This window comes from Calonectris borealis, chromosome 1, assembly GCF_964195595.1.
Source record: "Calonectris borealis chromosome 1, bCalBor7.hap1.2, whole genome shotgun sequence".
NCBI lineage: Eukaryota > Metazoa > Chordata > Aves > Procellariiformes > Procellariidae > Calonectris > Calonectris borealis.
The window spans coordinates 44,778,148-44,796,334 of NC_134312.1; the positions used below are offsets into that span (position 1 = coordinate 44,778,148).

The 18,187-nt window shown below is 38.2% G+C and overlaps 1 protein-coding gene across 1 annotated transcript in view; it reads left to right on the forward strand.

Moving 5' to 3' along the window:
• The window catches only part of OTOGL (otogelin like), a 98,401-nt gene that overhangs the window by 17,062 nt on the left and 63,152 nt on the right, over nucleotides 1–18,187 (forward strand). The window contains exons 11-23 of the mRNA XM_075150518.1: nucleotides 668–774; nucleotides 1,466–1,591; nucleotides 2,332–2,440; nucleotides 2,695–2,741; nucleotides 4,136–4,281; nucleotides 5,847–5,970; nucleotides 7,620–7,797; nucleotides 8,708–8,832; nucleotides 10,638–10,847; nucleotides 11,639–11,804; nucleotides 12,904–12,978; nucleotides 14,124–14,176; nucleotides 14,863–15,025. Of these exons, the coding sequence (XP_075006619.1) occupies nucleotides 668–774; nucleotides 1,466–1,591; nucleotides 2,332–2,440; nucleotides 2,695–2,741; nucleotides 4,136–4,281; nucleotides 5,847–5,970; nucleotides 7,620–7,797; nucleotides 8,708–8,832; nucleotides 10,638–10,847; nucleotides 11,639–11,804; nucleotides 12,904–12,978; nucleotides 14,124–14,176; nucleotides 14,863–15,025 (1,629 nt within the window). The remainder of the gene's footprint in view (nucleotides 1–667; nucleotides 775–1,465; nucleotides 1,592–2,331; nucleotides 2,441–2,694; nucleotides 2,742–4,135; nucleotides 4,282–5,846; nucleotides 5,971–7,619; nucleotides 7,798–8,707; nucleotides 8,833–10,637; nucleotides 10,848–11,638; nucleotides 11,805–12,903; nucleotides 12,979–14,123; nucleotides 14,177–14,862; nucleotides 15,026–18,187) is intronic.

Here is an 18,187-nt window from a genome sequence, read left to right on the forward strand (position 1 = left end):
AAAATTTGAGCTCACCTAAACAGTGATGAATGTTTCTACTTGATCCTGGCAAAAGCGCACTGTACAGCTTCTTCTGTATAGACTAAGGCAGAGATAATGTCTTTGCCCAAGGTTGTGCTGTAAATCCCTGAGCCTGTCTACAATATTCAGTGGATGATGCTTCTGGCGCCGAGGACTTCAGCACAAAGTCAGGAGTCCACCAACAGGGTTCTTCTCACCTAAGTTCAAGAACTGATAGGCAATGGGAAACTTGAACTTGTTACTTGGACCAGAACGTCTTTTATCAGTGTAGGTCAGAGTTTCCACATCATGCAGGAGGGAGAGGGCCTGAGACATGGATCTTGAGACTGTTGAGTTGTCCATCACAGGTCATGTCCAAGACAAGGTCATGTTTCTCTTTCACCATAAGCAGCATTTATCTTTCTTGTAATAAATTAGTGGTTTTGTTCATCGTGGTAGTACTAAAATGAAGTAACTTTTTGTGGGATCAAATGATAAAAACACAACAGTGTATTCAGTATAGCTCGTTCCTTTTCATGGTATTTTCACTGTGTGCCATTATGACTGAGTGGTGTCAGCCACATGTGAAGTATCCTGTATAGTGTCCCATGGCAGAGATTCATGGATGAGATTTGAGTTCCTTGATTACTCTGTTTTGTCATTTCAGAGTGGATGATGATGAAACATACTGCCGGGCAGTGACAGAGTATGCTAGAGCATGCTCTCACGCTGGGTCCCCGGTGCAGGACTGGAGAGATGACTTTCCTGCCTGTAGTAAGACTCTTTAATAAAGCATACTATGTGACCTTTGAGATACCCCATGTATTCATTTCAAATAATTCCATCTTGACAACATTTGTCACTATAGGACTCAAACCTAATATTGAAGTAGATCAGCCAGCTTTACTATTGCTGGTGAACAATGAAGTCAATGACTTGCTAGAGGAATATTTTAATTCCATTGTGATCTAATCTAGATCCATGCAAAATTCATATTTCCGCAGATTGCTTGAAACATCATGTGTGCTGTTCATATTCTAGGACAAAGAACAATCTGTGGAGATCTGATGTTGCCCCTCTTCCCCGATGACCTTTCAGCCTCCACTGGCTCTATAACAGAATTAATACTGTTAATCCAGCTCCTTCTAGTTACCACCACCACCCATCAATTGCAGTTCAGTCTCATGCACAAGATTTTGAACTAGCTGAGATATGTTCCCCTGTCACAGAAACTATAGCTTCTTTTGGAGGGGTGATGTAAGATTTTGGTAAAGAGGGACTTAAATACTGATGAGAGATTCACCACAGTTAATCAGTTAAAACCTCTCCAAACGATCCATTGTACCTGATCTGAATAATTACCTATACCAGAAGCACTGCACAACTGTTTATTTGAGAGAGAGGGGTTCTCCAGTATGGAAAGAGAAATTGCACTAATGTTCAATGTACCATGTATTTTTTCTAGTTGAGAAGTGTGAAGACAGCTTTGTACACCGTGACTGCATCAGTTGTTGTCCACCAACCTGCACATTTGAAAAAGATTGTCTTGGCAGCAACCTACACTGCTTAGACGGCTGTTACTGTCCAGATGGTAAGTACTGTCAATTTTATATGAAAAAATATGTGTAAAGCTAATATCCAACATCATGATAAAGTTGTCTAAAATAGACTGTGCTTAAAGTTAAAGCTTGAAAGTATGAATATTGTACTTGAAAGTATGAATATTGTAAATTCTGCTCTAACTGTTGTTATTCTCATTGTGATTCTTCCTTTTATCATGTTCTAAAGATTTCTCTAGAATACAAAGGTGGCTCAGAATGAAATATCAGTTAAAATCTGGAGCCATCACTAATGATTGCTACAATAAGATATTGCATAGATTTAATCCAGTTGATTTGAATTATTCCAAAGTTGATTGAGGTTTTGTTTAAACAGAATGTGTCTTATGCTCTGTACAAGAAAACAAACTTCCTGAGACCTGTAGTCAATAAAAATTGGGGATTGGACTATGAACAGTTCTGTTCTAGAAGGACCGAAGATTATGTGATCTCAGAATCTTTTTCATTTTTGAGTCTGTACAGTTTCACATACTTAAGGCAGACGTTTTTCATAAAGCAACTATTCAGTGTGACAACTGCTTTGAGAGAGCTTCACTGTTCATCACTTTGAGCTCTCTGCACTCGCTGGGCTATTCTTTTTGCTGGTCCCTGGTTAAGACTGGTGAGATCACCTTCTGGCAGATTTGAATGTTTAAGTCAGATGGGGGAAAAGCAGTGATCTGGAGTTGGTTAATTTGTTTTTTATCTCATTTATTAACTTCCCTCCCAATAGGCCTCATTATGGAAAATGGAACTTGTATCTCTGTGTCGAATTGTCCTTGTATTTATCATGGAACTGCCTTCCCTGTAGGCTCAAAAATTGAACAAGAATGTAGCAACTGGTATGTGAAAGCCTCATGTCTGTGTTTCCTCTCTCTGTGACGGCTGCCCATAGTTAGTTTAACATCATAGTCACACTTACATTTTAAAGAATAGTTAGTATCTATGTTTTACATTCTGGGCCCTGTGTGACACTAAAATATGCAGGCTATTCTATGGAAGGGGTGAATTCAAGACATATTAATTAGCTCAAAGACGCTCTTTTTGCTAAAGATCATAACACTGAATTTCTGTGTTTTGTGATTTTTCTTTTTAGTATTTGTATTGGTGGCATTTGGAACTGCACTGATCATGATTGCCCAGGTATCTGTATTTCATTATTCATTTCTCTCCTCAGTGAACATAGGGGATAAACTTTTCAGAAGACAACAGAACTAAATATGAACCAAGGGCTTGGGATGCTAATTTAAGAAGAAAGATTAAGCTGGTGGATGTTGAGAGTAGCAGTGGGGTGAAGCTGTTAACTGCCTGACCATACTCATCTTACCTTTTCCCATTTGCTTCCCTAACTCAGTGTGTTACATCCACCTCTTCTTTTCTATCTCCTGTTTACACTCTATGTTCTTTGGGGCAGGTGGCTTATTTCTACTGCCTGTGCAGTACCTAGGCCACATACAAGGATCTCCTCACTTCTAGGTGCAACTGTAATGCAAATAATAAGAAAAACATCATTCTGATGCTCAGTGTGGTGTATTTTCTCCCTTGTAACAGCAGTTCATGTTTGGATAATGATCCTTATCTTTAAAGATTACATGTCTCTGTAATGAGTTACTCAGAGGAACATGCAGTAGTTGGGTAGTGAAACTCCCTTGGCAGTTCTGTATCTTAGACAAGATTATACTATGAAACTTGTGAAAGAGAATTTTTTACAAATTAAGGAGCCCCCTCTGAATGAGGTAATAAACAAGGCTTAACAGTTACCAAGCAAGGCTTGACAGGGTGGACCTGTAGTGTAAAACAGTTGATACTCAGAACCACTCCATATGTCTTGTGTGTGTTTGTGCATGTGAGGGCTTAATTATGACTCCTCTAGTCTGGTCCTAGGGAGTGAATGCCTGTTAGTAGTGGGAGCAGGTTAGATGTGCTCCCACAGAGCACCTCCTGCAGTAGTTGCAGCCAAAACGAATCCAGTTCATGTGCTCTGGCACTGCCCCACGGTGTGAATGAAAGTGCTGTAAGTGAGGATGTGCTGGAGACTTGCTTCAACAGTGCACTCGTGATCTGAACTGAAAAACAAATATAGATGCGCCCTGAACACAGATACCTGCAGCCTCTTCATACCTGCGGTAACAAGGAGTGCCATAGTACCTAGAAGGAAGGAGAAAGAAGTTTGTCCTCTTTCACACTCAGTCATGCCAAAAGATGATGAGAAAGAAGATTCTAGGAAACTTCAGAGTTGTAATAAAGAGAAAACTCTTCTGTATTTTAGAGAATTCGTGACTCAAAGGCATCTCATCTAGTTAGAACCAAAAGATGCTGCACATCAGTGTGGGCAATATGAGATGGTATCTGATAGAGATAGGTGTATATAACATTTTATTTCCAAATGCCATAATAGCTAGATAGATTAAAGTTAGCCTGGTTTATGTGCTTAGAAATTAGGAGAACGTTTCTTATTTATCTCTCTTCCATCATTTGCAGAATAATGATACATTCTTAGGCAAGTGAACGTTCTTGTTTATCCTTTTTCTCTCAAGCTGAGTGCTCCATCACAGGTAGCTCCCATTTCACAACATTTGATGGACGTCATTTTACCTTTCTTGGGATTTGCCAGTACATTTTGGTAAAAGGCACCGGGAAAAACAAATTCACAATCACTTTACAGAAAGCACCTTGTGGACAGGTAAGTCACATTTTTGTTGAACATTCACAACAAACGTGTCCATCCATATTTCAGGCAATCTTGTATAGGTTCTACTGTAAATTACCAGGTTATGTTTAACAGAAAATATAAATTGAAACCATTTTACAGCTTTTTTGTAAGTGGTTGTATTGCTACATGTTGTGTTGCCCTTTGTAAAATCAATTGCATCTTTAGAGGGATAAAGTCTAAAGAGTTATTCATTTATGCACATTAAACAAGTATATACATCTTTGGTTATGGTACAAACAGATGTCTTAGGCTTTAAAAAAGCTCTTGCTGGCAGCACTGAACAGGTTTACACCGCTAGTTAGGCAAGAGGTTTTTTTTTTTAGTATTTGATATATTATAGCATATTTAATTTTTTGGAACAATGCCTTTCAGAAAACTATTGAAGAGACTAACCACCACATATATTTGTTTGAAAGTATTTTGGCAGATATCCAACAATAAGCTTTTTGAATAGAGGTGCTCATAAAAAGTATTTATCTGCGAGACTGGATTTAATGATGTTATTAGTCACCTAGTCTCTCAGGAGAAGGGGCTCTGAGACAGTGACTCACAGCTGCCTGTGTGCTGAGGGCTGGGGTGCTTGAACTCATCAGCAGGGAGTGATGCACTGAAGCTGCCCTACTATGGGACTGTCTCTCATGTCCCTTCAGAAGCTAGACTATGAGCTGGTGCCTCTGCTTTTTTTGTAAGCACCTCCTTCTCCTGCATAGGTGTTGAGACTCCTGTTTCTGCATTTCAGGTGGCCTCAAGCATGAAATCGTTGGTTAGGTAGCCACTGAGAGACAAGGATGCTACAGGAAATGACCCTTAGCACAACTCTAGGCACCTTGCAAAGTTTCTGGGCGAAAACATAGGGCCCCCAGGGAGCATAAGATGCTTGGTTTAAGATGTTTATGTGTCACCTTTTGTCCTGTACTTAGGTTCATAAATTCTGCCTGGATAGCACTTTAAAATGATGAGTATGAGTTAGTTTATAAGTCAACATTTTTTGATAGTCAGATATTTATAAATTATTGTAGTATAATTCTAGAAAAATTATATCCTTTTGGTCTGCAGTCAGAGATCATGACTATGTTTCAAGGCGAGAAGCACCTTCATGTGTGCAATAGTTTCTTTCTCCTGCGTTGCTGCATTTAGGCTCTGGTTGCACCAGCTTGATATAGATGGAGTCAAACTCTTGCTCAAACACTGGTTAAACCAGCAATGAGGAGTATCCAGGGTGGCTATGCAAGTATGGCCTTTTGAACCCAGTATAACTCCTTGGGGACCTCTGTACACTTACTACTAGACTGCCATAATAGCTAAAATGCATTCTCCTTCCGCTTATATGCATATGCAATATTTTATTATGTTCTACATACAATTTCGGGTGCTCTGTTTCATGCTTTGAGCGATAGTTTACAACTGATTTACCTGATGACAGTTCTGGTATTCCCTTTCTATACAACTGTTTTTTCCTGTTTGTTTGGTTTTGCTTTCCATGGTAATATTAATGTCTTTGCCTGTTTCTGATGGTGAAACTTGTTTCTACTTAGAACTTTGACCACGCCTGCATTGAGTCTATAACACTAGTTCTTGAAGATGATGTGAGCAAACAAGTAACTCTCACGAGATATGGTCAAGTCCAAACTGGCCCTAACCAAGCTTTTAACCTTAATGGTAAGAAGTGCATAGAGTAAAATTTTACCAGGGTTCACATTATTTCTTTTATATGCTCCAAAGCTTTTTAATAATAACTGTCTATGAAAAAGGAATTTCTTCAAATATAACTTCTGAAATATACAATTGCTTACTTCTTATAACCTTAGTAATGGTTCTAGAAATGTACTTTTTCAGCCTGTGAAAGAGTCTTTCATTATGCCCTCATTTCTTTGCATTTCTTATCTTGCAGAGTACCTAGAAATTCCACTCATTTTATTTGTGTTTAGGGGGAGGAGATAAGAAAAAGAAAGGAGGTGAAGAGAGGTTGGAAATCATCTTGATGCTGATGTTAAAGTCTAGCTTGATTAAAGCTTTTTGGAATACATGGCATGGAATAGAATCCATGTGCTCTATGGGATCTACATTGCTTTCAGTGCTGACTTAGGTGATTTCAGGCAGGTTACTTCACCTTTTTGGAAAGGATAGTAAAATAAATCAGCCTTAAAAGGATGTTATAAAATTAAGCACTGAAGGTGGAAATGATATTGCTAAATTTCATATCTTACAGTGATCAGTAGTAAATTCTCACTGGATTTTTAGTCTCTTCCTGAAAGAGTCAAGTGGGAGTTCCCCTTTCCTTTCCCAGCCTCTGGCAAAACAGAGTTTAGGGAGTTCTGCGCTGGTGGTTACAGCTATGTCTTTTCTTCATTGAATTTGTCCAGTCACTGTTCTGCTTTTGGCACTCACAGCTTCCTATGGCAATGACTTTCATAGCTCAGTCATACTTTCAGTTATGTTGACAGTTCTGTTTCATAATTTCATTGATAATTTCATTTATGTCTTTTGAATCAGTCCCTATTCACTTTCTTGTCTCTTTCCACAGTCTGTGACAAATATAATCTACGACAAATATTTTGGTGTCACATTCTTGATAATTGGGTATATCTAGTAAGTCTTATCATCTAAGAACATCTTTAAGCTCACATAAGAATTTTATCTGCCTCTTCTGAGTTTATGCACCTAAGCGTGTGTGTGCGCGCATGTGTAGAGGCTTCTTGTGAAGCTAGATCTGCTTTAAGCCTGCAGCTGCAAGTAGCCCAACAATGTGTAGCAAATGAATGCTGTGGCTGTGAAATTTCCATTTCCTCACATAATGGATTTTCTGGGAAGGAAAGCTGGGAATTTGATAGGGTCTTAGTTCACATACAGTCTAAGGAAGGAGCTATACTGATGTCATACCAACAGTAGTAAGAGAGAACCTTCTATCTAAAGATTGAAATACACTTTACAGATATCTGTTAATTAATCTTATAACATCCCTCGATACTAAGAAACAAGTGGTTTCTTGTCTTGTCTTCTCATTGCCAGAGGCATGCTGTTGCATTTCTTTCTTCTAAAAAAAAATGAAATGCGAGAGTGGTTTCTGGGTAACTCACAGGTACAGAAAGGTGAGAGATTTTTCGACAGTAGTTGCAATTCCTAATTTGTGTTGCTAATGAAAAAAGTATGTAGTCTCATAAGTTCAAATAGAGAATGGGTGAGGTCATGCATAATTTCTCATTATATTTCTGAGTTTTCAAAGCCTATTTTGTTTAAGGGGTTAACCAATACAATCTGGAAGTTGGATTTCAGTGACTTTGTTTTTCTTTTTCTTTTGCTATGTGCAGGGGCTGTTGAAATTCAGAATATATCTTCTTTCTTTGTTCAACTGAAAACTAGTTTTGGTTTGAAGATACTGTTTGCTAAAGGTGGAGAGAGGATTTATGTTCAAGTTGATGTCGGCTGGAAGAGAAGAACCTTAGGACTATGTGGAACGTACAATGGGAATTTAAGAGATGATTTTCTGTAAGTTACATATTGTGCATTTAGATTGTGTTTAATAACAAGTGAAAAGTTTTGTTGAATGTAATAATCTGATTATTTCATTAACATGCTCATACTTTATTAAACTAATCAATATAAAATCTCTTAATTAAAATATTAGTCACTTTTTAAAACATGAAACTCATAATTTTACCTAAGTCATTCTAAGATGTTTAGCTAAGTAATTCTAGAAAACTACCATACTATTTATAGAAGATATTGGATGATGATATTGTTTGAATACACTTTTTTTCCTCCCTGATGCTCCTTTATCATCAGAGCAAATACATGAGCACTGACAAAAAGAGTGGATGATAATACTAGTATTATCCTCACCTGATTACTACTGCTTGATTTTTTTTCCCACATCAAGTGAATCACAGGAATAGTTTAATTAGAAGGCACACTTCCCTTATTTTTTACTTCATTTCTTCCTAAGTTGCTCAAGCTATAATATCACAAAACTTTTCTAGCAATAATAAATGCTTTTGAAATACTCGGTGAAAAACAGTATTAAAATGCAAACAGCCCCCTTCTAGAATACTGAAATTCGCTAATAGGTCAACTTTTTGACATTTCACTGAATGTATGTACTCGAATAAAGGCCAAATTCTCCTCTCATTAATGCCTCCTCCAACTGATTTCAGAGTACTTAAATTAAGCATAAGTGAGGGCAGACTTTGAGTTTAAGAATATTTTTGCATGAGCAAAATATTGAGGAAAAAGCTTCACACACCCTCTCTTCTTTTATACCTCACAGATGGAAATTCTTTTGACATGTTGAATGTTCAAGATGACTATGCATCTAAGGCTTTTTGATGTACTTATGTCCTCACCCATGTAGTCCATAAGGTCAGCAGCATGCTTGCAGTGTTCATCTTTTCCTTTTCAGTTCTCCAGCAGGGATGATAGAAGGGACCCCACAACTTCACGCCAGTGCATGGAAGGTTTCCTCAGCTTGTTCTGTGCCTATCAATATTCCTGTGGTTGATCCCTGCAACATTAATCAGCAAAATGGTATGTTTTCACATGGGAGTCTGGCATTAACTGTATCTTATTATTATGGGGCATTTTTTCGTTTTCTCTGTGAATGAGTTGCACATGCATATATTTCAACTTCAGATTTAGATGTGCACCCTTTCTTTCCTTTTTCTTTTTTGGCAAAGAAGATCATTCTTTCCATACATTTAGCATGTAAAATGAAGTAAGTCTTTTGTAAATACATGATAGTTGATCATTTAATGCTGGGTGTACTGGCCATGAATCCTAAATTCTGCTGTCTAACATACATGCACAGTGCTAGGCAGAACACTGTCTGTAGTGCTGTAAATTATGCCAGTCAAGAGAAATGATGTGATGCATGTTTGTAGATTGACAAAGAAAGTACAGGAGACAGTGTCTTGTCAAGACAGTGTTCAGATCAAAAGTCCTGTCTCTGGCTTCTCCATGCTTGCTGCATTAAAAGTTTCCTTATTCTCCATCTATGCTCTCTGACACAAACTGATGCAAACAATCTGAGATCCGCGGATTTGTTCAAATTCCTGAGTATAGCTGGTTAACATGCCTATGTTTTGCATTGAACTTTCACTGTCTCCTCCTTCCCATGTTGCTGTTCTTTTCAATTAATGAAGACAATGGGCAGACAGCAGTTGCCAATTCTGACAGAATTTAGTCTAATGTTTTTAATGTTTCAGACATAAGGCCTCACTAAGGATGTGGGATCTGGCCATATTTAGAGCCTGTGGGAGCAAGCCTAGAATAACCATAAACCTTAAGAATCTGGGGCATTCTCAGACTTCTTATGCCTTCAGCATTGGTTGTCTTCTAAAGCAGTACATCTCAGCCAAGTTAGTTCTCTCCAAGATACTTCATGCCTCACCTTCAGTTATGTGCTTCCTCAATGAAGGTGGAGTTTGACATAAATGTAAGCTGCTTAGAGCAGAAGGGTGGACTACATGACCTTCTGAGGTCCCTTCCAGCCTGAATTTTCCTGTGATCCTGTAATCATCACTGGAAAAAGCAGCCCCTGAGTAAGTAAGTGGTCCTGCCCCACCTGTACTGAGCCAGACAAACATTTTTCCAGGTATATGATGATCTTAATCCGATGAAACGGAAAAAGAAATTATTGTTTGTTTATTTACTTATTTTGTCAGGTTACTTTTCAATCAAGTCAAGTTCACTTCTTGAATCTGGTTTACTGAGACACTCTAGAAACCCTTATGTCAGTGTGTTTATGTGGGAATGGACAGGGAGGATGATGGGTAGGGACACTCTTTTAGCAGCAAAATTGTCTTAAATATGATCCACATTATGGTGTTCCTGAAACATTCCACCACCTGTGGTGGTAGTATGCTTCAATGGTAAGAGGAGGTTTTGTTGGTGCTGGAAGGTATATGGCCAACTTGGGACTTGCATGCACTTGAGTTCCAGTTTATAATGCTGCCTGAGTCCACGTGCCAAGAAGTATATGGCCATTGCTGATTTCAATGCTATATGAAACATCAAGTCGGAAAAAACATATTCCAAGCTTTGGAGGACTCTTCTAACTAACTATTTTGAAATATATTTTGCCATTTAAGTTTCCTGCACTACTAGAGGAAGGCATAACTGTTTTTATATAGTTATTTTTATCTTAAGTGGAGTTTGTTGTTGAGGGGGTTGCCTACAATATCAGTTTTAAACTATAGAACTTTGCAGAAAGACAGTGTATACAAGTTTTTGTTGCACAACTGGCTGTGTTTGGTTTTAATACTCTGTGCTATTCATTTGACTAACTGTTATATTAAAATGGATCTGGCTAAAACAATGTCACCTTCTCTTAGTTGGGTATGCATCTCACTGCGATATCATCAATCAAGAAGTTTTTGCGCCCTGCCATGCCTACATCAGTCCAGGATTATACTACCAGCTATGCCGCTTCGACACGTGCAAATGCGGAAGCAGCTGTTTGTGTAATGCTTTGGCACACTATGCTTACGTCTGTGGCAAGCACGGGGTCATCGTTGACTTCAGATCTCATATTTCTTACTGTGGTGAGTAATGTTTGCAGAATGGAGTATCTTTTAGAAACGTGTCAAATTCTACAAATATCATTCACTCCACAAAATACAGGGATTTACCTTTTTTGCTGGAAACTAGAATGGTGCCATGGGCTAATGACATACTTGGGGGAGAACAATAATAGCCTTTACGTTAGGCATCTGAGTCAGGGACCCTGAACTGCCTCACAGGGGGTGCCTGTCCCTTTCTGTTGGCTACAGAGAGAATTTAGAATTCTGACTTTGAACCCCCTAAGTCATATGGAAGCCCCTATTAGGCTAAAGTAGTCAGGGAGTGGCAGGAGCAGGGCTGTTCCCTAAGGGAAGACAAGCGGGGGTGGCAGGGGCTCCCCAGGGCAGGCAGGGCAGGGTGGGCAGTGATTTGCCAGGTAGGATATAGCAATGATTTAAAACAAGGCATTTCTAAATCATAGGCCTCAACCTTAACTGGACCATTCTTCCTCTCTTGGAAACCTGAGTTAGACAGACACAGCCACAACACACACATATATTTAACATATATAAACAATAAACAGCTACTGCTTATAAAATAGACAATTCCAGCCAAGGAACTGTCTAACATAAACCCACCTGAATCTAAACATTTCTAACTTAAGAAAACAGTAAAATAGCATATTTTTCTCATGCATTTTAACTCACCCCAGTGCAGCAAGAGACCATTTTGCTTTGCTGTTTTGCACTCCCATGATATACTGCTTTGTTTTCTATTTTTCACATTTTAAGAGTATGTTGTTCTCCCTTCTCTCTCCCTCTCTCTCCTCCAGCTGTGATGTGTCACAGTGGCATGCTTTATCATCAGTGCTCTTCTTTTTGTAAACACTCCTGTGCTTCACTTTCTATGCCAAATATCTGTGGTGATGACTGTGCAGAAGGATGTAATTGTCCTGATGGGAAATATTTTGAAGAGTCGGTCAACTTTTGTGTATCAATGTAAGTCATAAGAAAATAGAATATACGTGTAGGCACATTTTCCTCTTTCCACCAAGATTTAAAGTGGGTTTTTTTGCTGTTTCACTCAAGATGCAGACTGCCTAAACAGAATAGCAAGCAATATGCAAAGATTTCATATTCTTTTGTACTAATCAATAGTGGAGCCTCATCTGCTACTGCGTATATAGCCATCTACTGCACTTCAGAGAAGATATGTCACACTGTTTTAGACAAGGGTGATGAAACTTTTTTAATTCATGGGAAAGCATTTTCACAGGAAAACCTTGTTTTTAACACTTAAGAAAAAATGAGAAGGAATCTATGTAGTAGCAATCCATAAAGTCAGGGATAGTATGGAGAGAGTAGCTAGGAGTGTCTTTTTTCTGTCTCACAATGGAAACCCCTTCAGTTAAAAGGAAGGAAATGGTCAACGAAACGAAACAGTTTTTGTACATTGTGTATCAAAATTTTGCAGCTTACCACCATGGGGAGTTACTGAGTTCAGGTACTGAATGAAAAACTGGAATGAGTATTTATATAAATTTCAAGACTATGCAGAGTTATTGCTGTTCATTGCAACATATATTTTGGAAAGATCAGTTAAGTCCATACTGTAGGGATAAAGACTGTTTCAAACTATTAAAGAGTGTGAGGTAACTGGGTATTCCCATATTTTTGCATGGTTTCTGGGGAATTCTGTTGCTACTTCTATCCCATCTGGCTCTTAGACAGAGTTAATGGATTTTGCTATGATAATTCCTCTATCCCATGATTTTGACAGTACTTTTAATGGGAACTACATGTTGCCATACTACTCCCATAACTGGAAAGAAAAGCTCCTTTCTATAAGACTAATGCACAGAAACAGCAAATAAATAATATGTAGATTGAGGAAAATCCTGACTTTGTTGAAGGTGGTAGGAGTTTTGCCACTGACTTCAATACAGTCAGAGTGTCATCCTTTAGTTTTTGCCTTTAGAAGTATATCGTAAATATAGAGTTAATGAATTATAAGCCTGCTTATCATAATAGCTCAATAAATGGATTGCCCTTAAATCCCATTTCATCTTGCTTTTATGCATAAATATTCTTTTAACAGATCTGCCTGTCATTGTCATTACAAGGGCAAAGCCCTCCAGCCTGGAGAAATCCTCCCTACGCCAACAGGCTCCTGGTAGGTTTGAGTGCCAAGAGTTTTATCTTTCATGTATCACAGTTTGGATGCTACTCAAGAGCCTTGAGAATTTTTTCACATAGAATGAAGGTCTATTGTATCAATATTTTATTTTTGTTACACACTTAGTAAAAGGGAGCCTCATATAAATTAGATTACATACCTGCTTATTTTAACAACAGGACAGCTGGAAAATTCTGTAAGCCAGGGACTAAAGAATATCTCAAAACAGACACATAGAAGTTGCAGTCCTGTTCTTAGACCTGGGGGCATTATGATAGCAATATGAGGCTGGTTTCGGAAGAATAAACAATGTGATTCTATTTTGGAAAGTCTTTCAAACAAAGGCTTGCAGGGACTATATTTATGTCATTTTGTATTACTAATTCATGATGGAATCTTGACCTCACTGAAACAAGTGGGAAAACCTCCCAGGTTTCCTGGTCAAACTTGTTCATTTTACAAGAAATGCTCTCAACCTGCTGATTTAAAAGCATGTCTGTGACTTGAGTGTCAAGGTTGATTCTTGCTGAGGTCTTATATATTATAGCTGTTATAACTGAAGCTTGGTAATCATGTAGTTCAAGTGGTGAGAGTAGGGGCTTCATTTTTCTGCCATTGTTATGCCTCTGCAATGCTTTAGTTTTTTCACAATTTTTTTTTTTTAAGGAAAATGAAAAAATGAGGACTAGGTTTATTGTTGAATGTGTTTTTCTGCAATACTGTATTTTATCATAAAAAGAATCAAGGTGTGTATCCTAACATCTGTGCAACAGGAAATTTGCATACTGTATGCTTCCGTATTCACCAAGATGGATAAGGTTTTGTGTTACACTGCCAGCATCCTGAATCACCTGGCCTTACGTTCTGACAGAGGCTGACATACCCAGCTTCTTTTTTATTTCAGTGAAAGCTAGGCAATTAGACAGTACATAAACACCTTTGTAAGTTTGGGCCTCATTACAGATCAGCAGTTAGAAAACACCAACAAGATATTGGTCATAACTCATGCTTTTGGATTTTAATTCTCCTTCTCCTCCTGATTTCTGTTGTTTAAATTGGGTTAAGTTGTATTATGTTTTTTAACACGGTGGCTACAAAACATTTTCCCCTTCAATAAGGATGGGTTTGCTTTTCTTTTCCAGTCAGTGTTTGAATGGAACAGTGAAATGTATTGAAGCCGCTACAGAAAATACAGGTAATTTACAGTCTTGTCTCACATTACAGTTGCACAGAGAAAGTTTTTGACATTGAAGAGTCATTTGATTTTCTCCTCATATGTATTTTCATTATGAGATACTTAACATCATATTTAAAATAGGAGGTCAGGAGCACAAGTTGCCTTAGTTTTTTCTTTTTCTGTAGCACAAATTGTACTATTAAGTCACTTGGGAAATTAAAAAAAAAAATTATATGCAAGTTGTAGGTCAATATGTTCTCATGGGACTATGTAAAATTAGGCTCACTATCCATGTTTAGGAAGCCTTAAGATCTTGATTTCTAGAAAGTAGATTTTTAATGAATTTCTAATGGATTTAGAAGGGATTTCAGTACTGAAAATTATGCCACTTCTAAAGATTCTGTCTACCTAAGGCATAATTACTCCATCTTTAAGAATGGGCTGTGTATCAGATCCAAGGTGCATAGATCCAGATGCTTAATATTAAGTTTTGGTCTTTTTTTTCCATTAAAACATATATTAATTTTATACCTCTGTATATATACGAATGAAGTTATAGACTTTTATTCAGATTGTGTTCTTATGTATACTGTAATGTAGGCTAACTGTGCATTAAAATAAATAGATTGCGAACAAAAACAAACAGAAAACATTCAGTGTAAAAGAGCAGTTCATCTCATTTAACCTGCATTTTGCATTTGAAGTTCACACATGCCCTGAAGGAAAAATCTACTATGACTGCAGATCTCCTGTGCCTGGATTACCAGCAGCAGGTGTGAATTGTGGGATCTCTTGTGCGAACCTCGCCATGAACTTCTCCTGTGTTCCCTCACCACCCTGTGCAAGTGGCTGCATTTGCCCTCCTGGGTAAGCTTTGGCAGAACAACCTGGAGCACAAGCCATATACATATTTTTCACAGTTTAATTCGGCACATTTTTTTTGCTTTTTAAATTCCAGTGGTATCACATCTCTAATTTTGAAGCTATTGTTCTATAAATTTTTGCAGATATACAGTCACAGTTAAAAGGCCAAGTCTTTCTTTTGTCTCCGTGAGCCCTTTTCTCCTTCCTGCTGGTGTGAGGCTCCATGCTACAATGCTTCCTCAGTTGGAGTCCCGCAATTTCTCCATCCTGACACCATGACTCCACTATCCCGTGAGATATCCAGCTTGCTACCAGTCCGATTGGCTGGTATTTGGGACTCTCTGGACAGGAGATGACTCCCACCACTCGCACAGTGTAGTTTATTTGAGTGTAGAAGCAAACATGACAAAAAATCCTAATGTAAACCATTTGTGTTCCTGCTTACTGCCCAAGTAATTGTCTCACCTAGACTTCTACTCACGCTTACAGTATTGATGCCCAACCTGGGGCGCAGGTGGGAGAATGCAGGCTGGATCCTGCCTCTTCCCCTTCATTCTCTCTGCCCTTCTGAACTCAGCCAAAGTTTTTGTTTTCTCAGCTCATGTATTTGTATTTGGTGCCCAGAAACAGTCTGCTGAGCTTTGCAGGGGTCAAATCAAAGTACAAAATCTAAAAGCATTTGTTGTGAAGTTTCTGTCAGGATCAGCCACCACTCCCTCCATCTGTTTCCATTCCCTCCCCTGATACCTGCTGTGTGCACTTTCAGATTTGAAGAGTCAAATACGTTGTGCAAATTGCTGCAATTTGACCTCAGGTGGCGTGCTCCCTGTTTTTTCTCAACAACTGATTTTATTTCATTGTATGTGTAGCCAATGGTCCCCTGACAATATATCAGTTGTGCACAGATCAGAGTGTGATCAGACTGCCAGAGTTCCCCTTCCAGCAACTTGTAATGTTCATAGATGAAGGACAGATTTCAGGCAGAGCCATTTAAGATTTCACTAGTTGTTCTTGCCTGGTATTCTGTAGTCTTCTACAACCTCTGCCTCAACTGAGGAGTTAGCTTTCACGACCATTAGTGTTACAGGAATAAACAATTATTTTAACACAAAAATGCATGAATCTGAGCAAGGCATCATATAAAAACTAGTAAATTTTTACTGAAACATTACCATGATATTTGCATGAAATTAAACTAGCAGCATTGTCATGAAAGTTCATTTGAAAATTTGAAATAATTGAAATATATGTTAAAAAACAGAGCTAAAGCCCTTCTCTCACAGTCAAGTAGTATTATAGCATTTCAAATTGAATATGTTACTTGATTAGGATGAGAGGAAATGGCCTCAAGTTGCACCAAGGGAAGTTTAGACTGGACATTGGGAAAAATTTCTTTACTGAAAGAGTGGTCAGGCCTTGGAACAGGCTGCCCAGGGAAGTGGTTGAGTCACCATCCCTGGAAGTATTTAAAAGACGTGTAGATGAGGCGCTTAGGGACATGGTGTAGTGGGTATGGTGGTGTTGAGTTGACGGTTGGACTCGATGATCTTAGAGTCTTTTCCAACCTTAATGATTCTATGATTATTTTCTGAATGATAAACTATAAAAGGGGTACAGACAAGCCAAATCCCAAGTTTCTGTCAAATAATGGAGTAAAAGACATAAATTATTTTGTTAAGTAAGAGAGTAAACACTTATTTTGCTATTAGATAGAAAAGTAAATGTGTAACATTTAGTGCAGTTAGTACCGTCATCGGTGTTGAATTGTATTTCTGGAGCCATTATGCCTTTCAGGCTCATGGTTCCAAGACGTGAGTATGACTTTTAGCTAGGAAGGGACCAGCAGGGTTATCTTAAAAATTGGGTTCAGAAGTTCTCTTTTTTATACAAGAAAATGTTAAGCCTCAGGATATACCTCATGATATTAAATCTATATAGAAAAGTCATGAAAGCCTTGTTATGAGAAGTTTTTCTGTTATGTCATTTTTTTTATTCTCTTAAGATGCTGTTCTTCTCTTTGTTTCTCCTTTCCCACTTTATTTCTACCACTACCCATTGTTTGATCCAATGACCTAACTTTCTGGGGGGGGAATCTTGAATTTTCCTGGAGACTGGCACCTTATTCTAGCATCCTGGGTATTTATGGTGCTCACAAAGTAAAGCAGCTTGTGCATAGTATTAAAACCCTTTCCTTTGGAAACACATGACAGGATGGACTCTAGTATGCAAAAAATGGTCCTGTTAAAGTAAAAATGTTTTACACTTTCTATTGTTAAAATTCTTGCACGACAGCTTGTGGTTCTTTTAGTCAAGAGTTAAAGAGGTGACAAAGAATAAGAAGCTCTGAAAAACTCTGGTATGCTATAAAAATTGAATAGAATAGCTCAAAATTTCATGAGGAAATGAGCTGAAAATGACAGTAAATTCATCACCCAAAGATATACTGCAAGTCACCTTAACATTGAGCTGGAGATTTAAGAGGATAAGTTGAATTACAGAAGTACAGAAGAGTAGTATGGCAAGGGATCTCATGGGTCTAAGTTATTCTCCTGCCCTTAGGTAGCATCAGCAATACCTATGCTAGTGTTGGCAGATATTTAACTTCCATTGACAGAGACTCTAAATGACCTTCCCAAGCCATCTGTTCTAGTGCTTTCCTATCTTTAATCATTTTTCTGCACACTTGACTCTTGTACTTAAAACCAATTAATCTTTAATGAACCAGTAATGATGGGGAGAAGAAAACTCTAATCTGTGTATGCCTTTTAACTTCAACTTCAAGTGAAGCAATCTCAAGATTATACTTTGAAAACACATCTCTCTCTACTCTCAACCGTGTGTTGCAATGACAACTGCAGGAATTGCTCCCCTAAAGAGCAGCTTTGGGAGTGTCAGTAACATTTTCTTTTGAAAGTTAATGTTGCTAAGCAGATAGAAATGAGGAGATAGCAAAAAGTGGTTAACCACATCTCTGGGTCACTTATTCATGATCTAGTTAGATTTGCCGCTTTTTGCATTAAATGCTGCTCTTCCGTCTTAACCTTGTTAGTTGTTTCCACTTCCGCAGAGTAGGCAGGTAACCTCCACCACCGCCTTTCGTAAACTGGGGGTTTTGTGTCCTGCTAACTGTGCAACAGTTGCCATAGCCCAGCTCACCATCCTGTG